At 48.0% G+C, this 12,027-nt stretch overlaps 2 protein-coding genes across 2 annotated transcripts; one reads left to right on the forward strand and one right to left on the reverse strand.

Moving 5' to 3' along the window:
• The first annotated feature begins 379 nt into the window (after positions 1–379).
• TFIP11 (tuftelin interacting protein 11) lies at positions 380–9,924 on the forward strand. The gene is made up of 12 exons (XM_075718469.1): positions 380–576; positions 1,011–1,164; positions 1,851–2,007; positions 2,543–2,670; positions 3,152–3,304; positions 4,121–4,630; positions 5,336–5,442; positions 5,679–5,847; positions 6,052–6,295; positions 6,916–7,058; positions 7,346–7,511; positions 8,676–9,924. Exons 1-12 carry the CDS (start codon positions 380–382, stop codon positions 9,029–9,031), a joined length of 2,484 nt encoding a protein of 827 aa, XP_075574584.1. The 3' UTR covers positions 9,032–9,924.
• Positions 9,925–9,979: 55 nt separating this feature from the next.
• SRRD (SRR1 domain containing) lies at positions 9,980–11,879 on the reverse strand. Its single transcript, XM_075718959.1, has 7 exons — positions 11,770–11,879; positions 11,662–11,702; positions 11,428–11,564; positions 11,242–11,340; positions 10,982–11,136; positions 10,681–10,726; positions 9,980–10,387 (listed from the first exon to the last, which is right to left on the reverse strand). Exons 1-7 carry the CDS (start codon positions 11,877–11,879, stop codon positions 10,163–10,165), a joined length of 813 nt encoding a protein of 270 aa, XP_075575074.1. The 3' UTR covers positions 9,980–10,162.
• Between the last annotated feature and the right edge of the window lie 148 nt (positions 11,880–12,027).

Consider the following 12,027-nt stretch of genomic DNA (forward strand, 5'->3'; position numbering starts at 1 on the left):
ACTTACAGAGGCTATTGCAGAGTTAATATATGAGCCCACCCCCCCGCCTCCTTCCTTTGTTGCGCACCATTAAAGTATTGTTTTAATAGCGCAGGCTCTGCCCTCCCTCTCTGCTCCCGGGGGGGTCCGGCCTGGGGCCAGGCCGCCAAACCACCGAGGAGGCGCTGCCCGTGAGGCCCCGCCGGGGCCGCTCCGCCCGGGCCGCTCCGCCCGCCTCTATGGCTGTGGGCGTGGCGCAGGCGGTGCTCGGGGCGCGTCACCGGAAGGAGTTGGTTCACTTCCGGGTGGCGGCGGCGCAGTGGGGAGCGGCGGGAGGAGTGGAGCCGGGCCGGGGGTAGCGGGGTGTCCGTGCGTGGGCCGCGGGCTGTCCGCAGGCGCCATGTCGATGTCGCACCTGTACGGCACGGACGGGGAGGATGGGGTGGAGATGGAGAACTTCGAGGTGTCGGACTGGGACCTGCAGAACGAGTTCAACCCCCACCGGCAGCGCCACCGGCAGAGCAAGGAGGAGGCCACCTACGGCGTGTGGGCCGAGCGCGACTCGGACGAGGAGCGGCCCAGCTTCGGCGGCAAGCGGTACGGGGCGGGGAAAGGGGCACCCCGGGCCGAGCCGTCCCCTCTCGCCCAGGGCTGCGCGTCTGGCGGCCCCCGGTTGCGCCCCGCTTGGTGGGTCTGCAGAGCCGCCTGGGCAGGGCTCCGGTGGCCGCCCCGCTTCGTGGTGGTTTTCAGGCTGTAAACGTCCTCCTGAACAGCCCGGGCCGGGACAGGGGCTGCCCTCAGGGCGGCCGTGAGGTGCACGGAGCTGCCTGTGGGGACTTTGCCTGTTGCAAGCGTGTCCCTTCTGCCCAGAGGGAAAGGTTATTTCCTGGCAAAACCAGCATTGAACTGCTCGTCATTTTCTAATATTTCATTTTAAGGGGGATCTAAAGCATAGTACTCGCCAGGCTTCTGTAGGAATGTACACTGGTCCACTGGAACAGAATTCACTCACAGGTTTCGTTTTGGTGTAGCTCCAGGGATTATTCGGCCCCTGTGAACTTCATCAGCGCCGGGCTGAAAAAGTCAGCGGCTGAGGATATGTCGGAAGATGACTCTGATGAAGATGAAAAGCCTGTTAAACAGGAAGAAATCCCTAAAGAGTTTGTGCCAAAGAAGTTAAAAACAGTGAGTTATCCAGGAAGTTTTCAATTCTGTGTACTGTATTTATGAAACTTAGGCTGTAGTCAGAGGCACTGAAACAATAATAGAGCACTAAAGAAAGGGAGAAATAATTAAAACCAGAGAACTGCATGTGACAGCATGCAGTTGAGGGAGGTGTTTCCTCTGTCTTTTGTAGCTATTTTGATGTACTGTTTTGTGTCCTTGGGAACATCAGTCCTTTTAGGCTCTTTTATTTGCTTTAATATTCCCTTTGGTCAGTTGAGGTTAAAATGAAAGAATGTCCATGGCTTACTGCCTTTCAAAGACTTTTTTTTTTAATCTCACAGAACAGTATGACAAATCTAGGCATGTTATAGATTAAAAATCAAACTCTTATTTTCAGTTACCAAACACAGAAAGAATCAGGAGTCAGCTTCAGTTAAAGTCAGTGGTAGAGCCTAATAACTGGCAGCTTGTCAGTCTAAGCTTGTCAGGACTTTCCTTTTCCATCTAAGGAATTTCAGGAAAATCCTTAGATGGCAGGGAGCATCCATGGACGCATAAGTCACGACATAGTGAGCTGTGCAGTGTAGTGACAACAGAATTGTTTCTGGGAAGAACCTTCCTTTTGAGTAAAACTATACAGAGCTTGGTTATTATGGTGCATTAAGGTGGTGTGGGGGTTTTTGTTTGTTTGTTTCTTTTAACAGGGTGGTAATTTTAAGCCTAGTCAGAAAGGCTTTGTAGGGGGGACAAAATCTTTCGTGGATTTTGGCAGCTGGGAGAGACACACTAAGGGAATTGGGCAGAAGCTTCTCCAGAAGATGGGTTACGTCCCTGGAAGAGGTCTCGGGAAGAATGCTCAAGGTACTGTGATTGTGTGTTTGGTTGTTTATTGTTAACTAGTAATTTAGAGAAGAGATTGGATTCTTTAAAGAACTGCCACCTTCAGGTGGCTTACAACTTCATTCTTGTTTTCTTGCGTCTCTTGCAAGTGATCTGGGTCCTCATGATAAGATTCGATTGTGTTTAAATTACCATAGGCCAATTTTATGCTCTTGTTATTTTGCAAGAGAAAAAGAGAAAGAAAAAAGGGAGATAAATTCCAAACATAGTCAGCTCACAGAAAAGGAGATGTTATTGTATGTGATAGAATCAAAAAGCAGTGAAATGCAGATGTGAATAATACTCTGTTTTGGGTTTTTTTGATGTGTGCTGGAATTAAATGATTTTATAGCCACTAAGAAATTAGTGAAGTGGTAGAAGATACCATAGTGATAGAGGCAGAATACCAGGCTGGACGTTTGTGCTGATTTGATAACTTGGGGTACTGTAAGAAAACACTGGCTGTTCTCTCTCAGTAAACAAACTGCTCGTTCTGATCTAACTACTGTCCTTTTAGGTATTATCAATCCAATTGAGGCCAAACAAAGAAAAGGCAAAGGAGCTGTGGGGGCATACGGTTCTGAAAGAACCAGCCAGTCTTTGCAAGACTTCCCTGTTGTGGACTCAGAAGAAGAAGCTGAGGAGGTATCTGTATGATTTTTGGTTTATCTGTTTCCCTGTTGTATGTACAAAATACAGTTCTGGTATCAGATTCTGTGTCAGAGAAAACTGTTTGGGCTCATTTTAGATAAGAAGCTAAAGACATAGCACATTAATTTAATTTAGACATATTTTTTTTGTCACTGTAATGTTCCTTGTTGTTTCTGGCTCACTTTATTCTAGTAGACTTGCTAGAACCCCACCTTCAAAGAGTCCTCTTGAGTAAATAGTCTTTGTCTTTTCAAATTTAAAAAAAAATCAGAAATGTACTGCTAGCATTGTAAATAGGGTGGTGAACTGGACCACAGCATCTGAGCTGGTTGGTCACTGAGCTTTACCGCTTTCCCAATTATTTTGCTGTACAGCATTCTTCATTGATCTGATGGTTATTTTCCTGTAGAAAATAGAGGCAAATTTGGGGTGCAATAAAGAGCAGCAACCACAACTCTTCTTTGGTTTTGTTTAGGAATTTCAAAAAGAGCTGAGTCAGTGGCGGAAGGATCCTAATGGAGGCAAGAAAAAGCCCAAATACAGCTATAAGACAGTAGAAGAACTGAAAGCCAAGGGTAGGATCAACAAGCAGCTTTCAACCCCTCAGAAGGAGCTGTCTCAAGTCAAGGTAAGGTTGATAACCCAAGAGGTGGCATCTCTGGGAAACAGTTTGTCTGCGTTGGTATTGTGAGTGCTTTTTAGCCATCAGTAACCTTCATAGAAGCCAGTTCTAGGAACTGGCTGTCTGCAGCCTCACGAAAATCAAGGCCTTGGACTCATCAGTGAATCATGTAATAGACCACTGTGTCAACTAGGACATTGATTTGTTTTCAGGCAAGTTCTTTGGCCTCAGAAAAATGCAAATTAGCTTAAATGTGTTGGGGTTTTTATTTTTTTTAAATTGCAAGTTAAGTTTAGTTGTTTTGCATTTGGCATGGATAAAATGCTCATCCACTTCTGGAACCACAGTTTTCCTATTGGGACTGTGTGACTAAACACATAGTTTGAACCATCTTCTACCTAAAAGGGACAATGAGGGATTTATGTGGTATGCACATAGTAAAATTATTGATCTAAAAGTGATGTGTTTTTTAAAAAAGTATAAAAGTACCTAAGACTTCCATGCAGTCATGAATAGTATCATCACTGCTTGTAGAATTGTAGAACTCAGAGCAATGGTAAAACTGAGATCAGAAGAGGAGACTCTTCCAGTTCTGATTCCAAATTGTTTCATGTTCATTCTAACTCTTCATGTCTGGAGTCTGCCTTTTTGGAGGTAATCCACAGTTGCCTCATTCAGAATACCAGTGTGTATTAGTAGCCTGCTGGAGTAATTAAGGTACTTGGAAATCTCCAGTTTTCAATTTGGAGTAAGGGATTTCCTCGTTTTTTAAACACAAGATACGATTATTTTTGAGACATGTTTGTTCTTCTTTGTTGGAAGGTTATAGACATGACGGGCCGGGAACAAAAGGTTTATTACAGCTACAGTCAAATTAGCCACAAGCACAATATCCCAGATGACAGTCCTCAGCAGCCACTGGGCAAAGACTCCAAGCCCCAGGGGTTTGCCTTGCCTGAGCTGGAGCACAACTTGCAACTTCTCATTGACATCACAGAGCAGGAAATCATCCAGAGCGACCGGCAGCTGCAGTACGAGAGAGATATGGTTGTCAACCTGACCCATGAGATACAGAAGATGTCTGAAGTTCTCTCGCACGAGGAGACAGCAATTAACAATCTCAGCAAAGTGCTGGAGATGGTGGAAGAGTGCGAGAGACGGATGCAGCCCAGTTGTGAAAATCCCTTAACCTTGGATGAGTGTGCAAAGATTTTTGAGACGCTTCAAGACAAGTACTATGAAGAGTACAGAATGTCTGATAGGGTAGACCTGGCAGTAGCAATAGTCTATCCTCTCATGAAAGATTACTTCAAGAACTGGGATCCCCTCAAGGTGTGTATTAGTTTAATTTATCTGCATTTCTTTCTTGATGGTTTAGTCTTTATTATCTTGACTGCCCCTGACTCCTTGTCCCAAATTTCTATCAGTCTGGAGAGAAAGAGGAAAAAAAAGTGCCTTCCTCTTGCCTGGCAGGGGAGAGGAAGGTTCCCGAGAAAACTCCCAGTGTTCATGGCAGAGTGAAATAAACGTGCAAAAAGATGGACCCACTCTGCACCCACTCCCAGACATTTGCTATGATTGAAGGCTACTGTTCTGTAAAGTGGCTAACAGTTCAGGAGCTTGGTGGTTAAAATCAATCCCTTTCATGGGTGTTGGGAAGAAAAAATAGATGAAAGTTAAGTCTGTAGTCCTTGTTTTTTAATAAAAGCAGGAGAGGTCTGTCTTTCAAGTAGCCAGTTATGTGCTGTCTATTCTTAATGCTATTTCAGCTGTGATAGGTAAGAGTCTGAATTATCTCTGTACACCTGAAAAAGTTCAGACTATCCTCTTCCCCCCCACCCCCCAGGTATGTTAAATCCATAAAGTGGGATTTTGCTCTTGTGGGGCTTTACTAATCACAGCTGCGAGCTCCTAGGTTACCTTTTGAGTGGGTGAGAAAGCTGTCTGTAGCCAAGCATACCATTGGCCTGCTCTTTGTTGATATCAGCTGAAATTAATGAAAAAGAATAAAGGCCGCTCATGCCTTATCATTTCCAGGACTGTACATACGGCACAGAGATTATAGCCAAGTGGAAGAGCCTTTTGGAAAATGATCAGCTGTTATCACACAGTGGGCAGGACCTGTCAACAGATGCTTTTCACAGGTAAAGAGCAAATGGGTTGTACTTTGTGCAGCATCTTCAAGTGCTGCTTCCTCAGGGATGGAAAAGAACAGATACAAGCGTGCTTTCCGGATGATTCTCTTGATGTATCTGTTAAAATCCAGCTGTCAGCTATATAAAAAGAAGTAGCTTTTAAATAACAGTTACCATTTGGTTTATTTAGGCCTGGGGCTATAGCTTTAAGCTTAACTTTGATTTTTTTTTTTTTTTTTCCCCAGACTGATGTGGGAAATCTGGATGCCATATGTCAGAAACATAGTGGCGCAGTGGCAACCGAGGAACTGTGGATCAATGGTGGATTTCTTGGACAGCTGGGTAAATGTTGTTCCTGTCTGGATACTGGATAACATTCTGGATCAGCTCATCTTCCCCAAGCTACAGAAAGAGGTGAGACAAGAGGGCTGCGTTAGAACGAAGCCATGCTCTGAACCAGTATTTGTATTTCAGTCAACTAGAACTTTTAAAATAGTGGTTTGCTGCCTCTACCAATGCATTTAGGAGTTAGGGGGTTGCATTGTCATTATTCTTGCATCTGGCAAGACTTACTGCTAATGGATGGACTTAATTTAATCTTTTCTGTTTTACCTCAAGGTCGAAAGCTGGAATCCTTTGACAGACACAGTCCCAATCCATTCATGGATCCATCCCTGGCTTCCCCTGATGCAGGCACGATTAGAGCCGCTGTATTCTCCCATCCGAAACAAGCTGGCAAATGCACTGCAGAAGTGGCATCCCAGTGACTCCTCTGCCAAACTTATCCTTCAGCCCTGGAAAGATGTGTTCACACCTGGCTCATGGGAGGCTTTCATGGTCAAAAACATTGTGCCTAAACTAGGTGAGACAAGCCAAATAGTGCTGAATTTCTGGAATCTGCTGGTTGCCACCTTCCCCCTTACACCTAGAAAAGATACGTATTAACCTGGTTGTCAGTGGTACTTCAAGGAATATTATTAGTAAGTTTAGACCAGGCTTGCATCTTGTTTTTTGCTATTAGTACTGTGCATTTTTTTCAGAGGCAGACATTTCAGAAAATACGGGGAAGTGCTCTCTCTGTTCTTCAGCTGACAGGAGTATCTGATAGCTGTCAGATAGTACAAAGCTATAAAATGTCTCTCTGTTATTCCTGTATTCTTTGGTCTATGCTAATGTTTTCACCGTGAGATTTTGTAATTCACCATTCAGCTATGCAAACTGGCTACAGGCTCTGTAGTCTAAAAAACCAGTCAAATGTTTTAAGTTTCTCAGTTCTGGCAGCAAATTGTAATTGCTGGAAATGGAAGCGCACTGTTTTGGTGGCAAGGATCAGCCAAACAGTTCAAAGAGCCTGAATGTCCCTTAGGATAATATGCAATACAGGTGCTGCTCAAATCCGTGTGTGTTGGTAGTGAAATACGTCAGGGCACTGATAAAACTGTGAGTCAAGTTCTTTTCTAATTCTTCTCACCCTTTTGCCAGGGATGTGTTTGAACGAACTCATCATAAACCCTCACCAGCAGCACATGGATGCCTTCTACTGGGTGATTGACTGGGAGGGGATGATTTCTGTCTCCAGTCTTGTTGGGCTGCTGGAGAAACACTTCTTCCCAAAGTGGCTGCAGGTGAGAAACTATCAAGGCTGAGTAAACAGGCTTGATTCACTGTGAAGTGTTTCAGTGACTCCTGCCTAGAAATTGTTGCCCCAGTGCTGAAATGGTTTAACTACCAAATGGGGTGATTTCCACTCATAGCTCCATATGCATCAGAACAGACTGTTTCCTAATACTGTCACAGTCCTTTTTTTTTCCTTTTTACTGAAAGCTCTACTGAGCAAGTTAAGTGATAATAAGGACTCTCTTCTGTAAATGTACCTGTCCTACTGCATTTGATCTGTCATGTTGTTTTGCAGGTGCTGTGCTCTTGGCTTAGTAACAGCCCCAATTATGAAGAGATTACAAAGTGGTACTTGGGTTGGAAGTCCATGTTCTCAGACCAAGTGTTAGCACATCCATCAATCAAAGACAAATTTAATGAAGCTCTTGATATCATGAACCGAGCTGTCTCTTCCAGTGTTGGTAGGTGGCTTATGGTGATGGCTCTGCTTACTGTGATGACAGCACATCAACGTTTGGTTCTTGCGAGTCTGTATTTAGGCATGGCCCTGCTGATGAGCATTGTAGCAGCTCCCATGAGCAGTGAAATTCAAAGTGTGTTTTACCTTGCTGTGTCCATAAATAACACCTGTAAGGTGCTACTTAATAATTGTCTGTGCTTCACTGAAGCAGAAACCCATTTTTTTTTGTGACTGGCTGCCAGTGCCATTAAGCAACTGATTCTCTTTCAGCCTTGCCTGATTATAGTGTATTTTATGTCAGTCACTGAGAGACCATAATTTAAAGATGTTTACTTCCAAAGCTATAATTTGTTGGGGTTTTTTTTATTTACCGTGAGATACTGGTGGTTCTCCTTAGCTTTAGAGCAGTGCCCTTTCCTTCTACATGATTCTCCCTGTGACCTGTATAAAAGAGAAGGGAAGCAGCACCTGAGATTTGCCCTGTCCTCCAAGACTGAGAGCTCCTTTCTTGCGTTCCTCTTGCCTGCTTGCTGTACAGTGTGACGGAGAATCTGCATCAGAAACATGGAGGATTCCTTGAGGTCTATTTTAAGGGTTATGTTTATTTCTGTGATAAAATGATACAAGTACGGGCAAGTGTTGCACAAAGAGGAATTAGCCTATTGAGAAATTTCTGGCATGGTATCCATGCAGCCACAGAGTGAACTTGGGCTGATAGCAAAAGCACTCCTGATGCAATGCTGCTTCCTGCAATGTGGTACTACTCCATCCGTAGCCTGATTTTGCAATAGTCACTGTTTGTAACCCAGCAGTGGCATGTGGAGACCACAGGCCAAGTTTTGGCTTTGAGCTGTATTTTTTTTGTTGTTCACATTTTCCCTTTGCCCAGTAGCAGTGCAGCATTCTCCCCTCCTGTGCGTGCTCAGATACAGTTTGGGATTGTATCAAATCCTGTTGCTTCTGCTGTAATTCTCAAATTCACCTAGCTAGTCTGTGTTGTATTAGCAATAGCAGTAAAAACTTAATGAACTGGAATGTGTAGGGGAGGGTTCAGAGCATTATTGATTGACTTCACTGTATGTACCCTGGACTGGAGTTTACCCATAGACCTTCCACCAGAAACAGACTGGGACCTTGTTTTCACACGTTTTGTCTCTCCAAACAGGCGGGTACATGCAGCCAGGTGCTCGAGAGAACATCGCCTACCTTACTCACACCGAGAGGAGGAAAGACTTTCAGTACGAAGCCATGCAGGAGCGTCGGGAGGCTGAGAACATGGCCCAGCGCGGCATCGGCATGGCTGCCAGCTCCGTGCCAATGAACTTTAAGGACCTAATTCAGACAAAAGCAGAGGAGCACAACATTGTTTTCATGCCTGTGATTGGAAAGCGGCACGAAGGGAAACAGCTGTATACATTTGGACGGATTGTCATTTACATTGACAGAGGTGTCGTGTTTGTACAAGGAGAAAAGACTTGGGTGCCAACCTCTCTCCAGAGTCTCATTGATATGGCTAAGTGAGGCCTCCACTTTGAACTGTGAAGACCATCTTGCTAATATTTTTAGTGTAATCGTCTTAGAATAAAGAAGCTACAGATTTGTAAATAGAGTGAAACTGTAACTGTATGCCAGGATTTTTTTCTTAGAAGACCTGTTCAGGCAGTGTCAAGAGATGAAATTACATGTGGAAGGCAGTGCTAAGGGAGGAACAAGCAGTTCCAATGCTTGTGTAATTGCCACCTGTGATAAAGGTTTATCATCAGGTTAGAAGGGACCATAGGAGGTGATTCTCTGCTCCCACAGCAGATGAGCCAGGGCTGGTCCAGCCGAGTCCTGAAGGTCTCCAGCAACAGAGATGTCACAGCTTCTCCTTGCCTGCTGCACTGCTCTGGCAGTGAGTTACTGTCCCGACAGTGTCCCTCACGCAGCCGGGACGCGTCCCACCTCTCTCCAGGTGTGCTGGTGGCTCCTTCAGCCTGGTGCCTGCCTGCAGGCCGGCAGCTGCTCTGAGTGCCCCCTCTGCCCTGTCAATGCAGAGCTGGAAGAGGGGGGATTTTTTTCCAGCAAATTCACAGAATGTGTGCCTCGGGACCGCAGCAGTTCAGGGCACAGAGGTGAGGGAGGGAAACCAAGGCTTTTTTTTTCCCCTAGAGGGAGATGACCGGATTCTTCACAGAAGAACAGATAAAGAGCCAATTTCAGTAGCACTGAGCAGCTGAAGGCCCCTGCCTATAAGAAAGCTTTTCTAAGCCTGCATTTGGAACTAGACACCAATACCTCTGACTACAAACCCCTCCCAAATAATTGCCCCTTCCTGATGCTTAAAAATGCATGCAGTGCATGCAAAGACTTTGAATTGTACATGAAAGGGGAGGGGATCAAAAGAGCAATCATTACGCAGTACGGATGGCTTAAAAGGCAGATTTTAGTTAAAGTTGTTCACTGTAGTTAAGTGAGTATAAGTCAAAGCACAGCTTTACCTTTTATTAAATAATTAAGATACAAAAATGTCCCATCATGCTCAGTGTTCGGGTGCTGCCACTTTTGGTGGAGCACGATGACCCTGTCAGTGTTTGAGCTTCATCTCGGCTGCGCAGAAGCTGCCGTGGGAAGAGACACAGCCCCAAGGTCCCCCACCGCTGCACAGAGCGGTCAGGACTCCACAGCAGCAGGACTGCGCTGGTCAGCTTTGTCCTCCTTCCTGATGATCTCCAAGTCGTCACAGTCTTGGTACGTTGGCTCCTCCACAAAGTCCCAGACCTCAGGGGGGAGTTCCTTCAGTTTTTGCAAGGGAAACCAGTGGACGGAGGTGTCGTTAAAGGTGTCCAGGTACCGAGGGTGAGCGGGGAGTGCCACTTCCTCTGTCCCTTTCAAGACCTAAGGAGCATTTGGGGAAAAGGTTACGTATGATGCAGAAGAACTGTTCTGCAAAGTTCAGTTAAGAGTCGGTGAAGATGAGGATGGTGTTTGGTTAACCCCAGCCTTGTGTGCAGCGTGTTCTGCAGATAACGTAGAACGATCCTAAAGCAATTCATTTTTACATTGTAGTGGCCAGGAAAAAAGGTTTTAAAAATAACCACCCTCGTTTCCAACTGCAATTAATTTCTTTTCTCATTAAAAGGTGCTTTTCAGCGCAAACAAAAAATGTTTAAAAAACTAGTGACTCATACCTTTGCTATGTAAGAATAATCTCTCTGCAATACTCTTGACAGCAATCTAGAATAACACAAGGTAACCAGCATTAGACAATTTTTCTCAGCAGGCGTGTGGGATAGAAAAAGTGGGAGATGGCTGACGACTGCAAATGGGACAGCAAGTGGAAAATGAGCAAAATCTGGAAATCGCTGTCAGAAGCAATACAGAAAAAAAAAAAAAAAGGAGTACAGGAAGCAAGGAAGCAGCAAACGGAGGCAAGGAGCAGCAAACGCTGCTGGAGGCACCAGAACCTTTCCCTGGGGGAGCTGCACGCACCTTTCCTCAATTCCTCTGAAGCTGTTGCCGATGATGATCATTTTGGACAGTGCCCCTGCGGACCAGTTCCTCCACAGAAGGTTGTTGTACAAGGCTTTCCCGCAGTGCACCATGTAAAACAGCGTGGCCGATCCCTCAACGCTGTGCTTCCCCTCCTGCACATAAACCAACGCCTCCCGTTACGGCGGAGCCCGGGGCGGGCTGGCCCCGGGAGCCCCGCAGCGCCGGGGATGGGGGTCCAGCCCTGCGGGCCCGCTCACCTCGTTGTCCGGGAGCAGCCGCAGCCCCAGCTGCCCCAGCGCCGCCGCCTCCTGGGCGGAGAAGGCCGGGTCGAAGAGGGAGCAGCGCCCCGGCGGCACCTGCGGGGAGAGGCGCGGCCGTGGGCGCGGGCCGGGGGAACCCCCGGGAACCCCCGGTGTCCCCTGCCCCGGTCCCCCCGTCCTCACCCCCAGCTCCTCCAGCAGCAGCAGCAGGAAGGCCAGCTGGTGCCGGGCGGCCGGGCAGCCGCTGAACCGCCCCAGGCCGTAGCAGACGCAGCGGGCGGGCGGCTCCGCGCTGCCGCCCAGCGGGGCCCGCACGGCTCCTGCGGGCAGGGAGAGAAGCGTCAGGCCCGGCGGGGCGGCGGCGGCGGGCGGGCCCGTCCTCTCCCCCCCCGCCCCGCCCCGGCTCCCCGCACGCACCGGCGCTCGCCGCCCAGAAGCCGGAGCTCAGCAGATCGTCCCTGCGGGGAGAGCGCAGCGTCAGCGGGGCCCGGGGCGGGGAGGGACGCGGGGGGGGCGGGCACTCACCGCGCCTCCCGCAGCCGCCGCAGCACCGCGCCGCCCTCCGCCTCCGCCCGGCCCCGCCGCGGCCGCCGCCCGCCCGCCGGGCGCCACCCGTCCCCTGCCGCCGCCGCCATGCGCCGCCCTCTCGGCCGCCGTAGCGCGGGCGGTCACGTGCCGCCGTCACGTGCCGCCGTCACGGGCGCGGCGGCCGCCTCCCGGAAGCGGCGGCGGAGAGGCCGGGCAGCTCAGCCCCGGTGGCGGCGAGCCCCGCCGGAGGGACAG

Source organism: Pelecanus crispus, chromosome 11 (assembly GCF_030463565.1).
Source record: "Pelecanus crispus isolate bPelCri1 chromosome 11, bPelCri1.pri, whole genome shotgun sequence".
Lineage (NCBI taxonomy): Eukaryota > Metazoa > Chordata > Aves > Pelecaniformes > Pelecanidae > Pelecanus > Pelecanus crispus.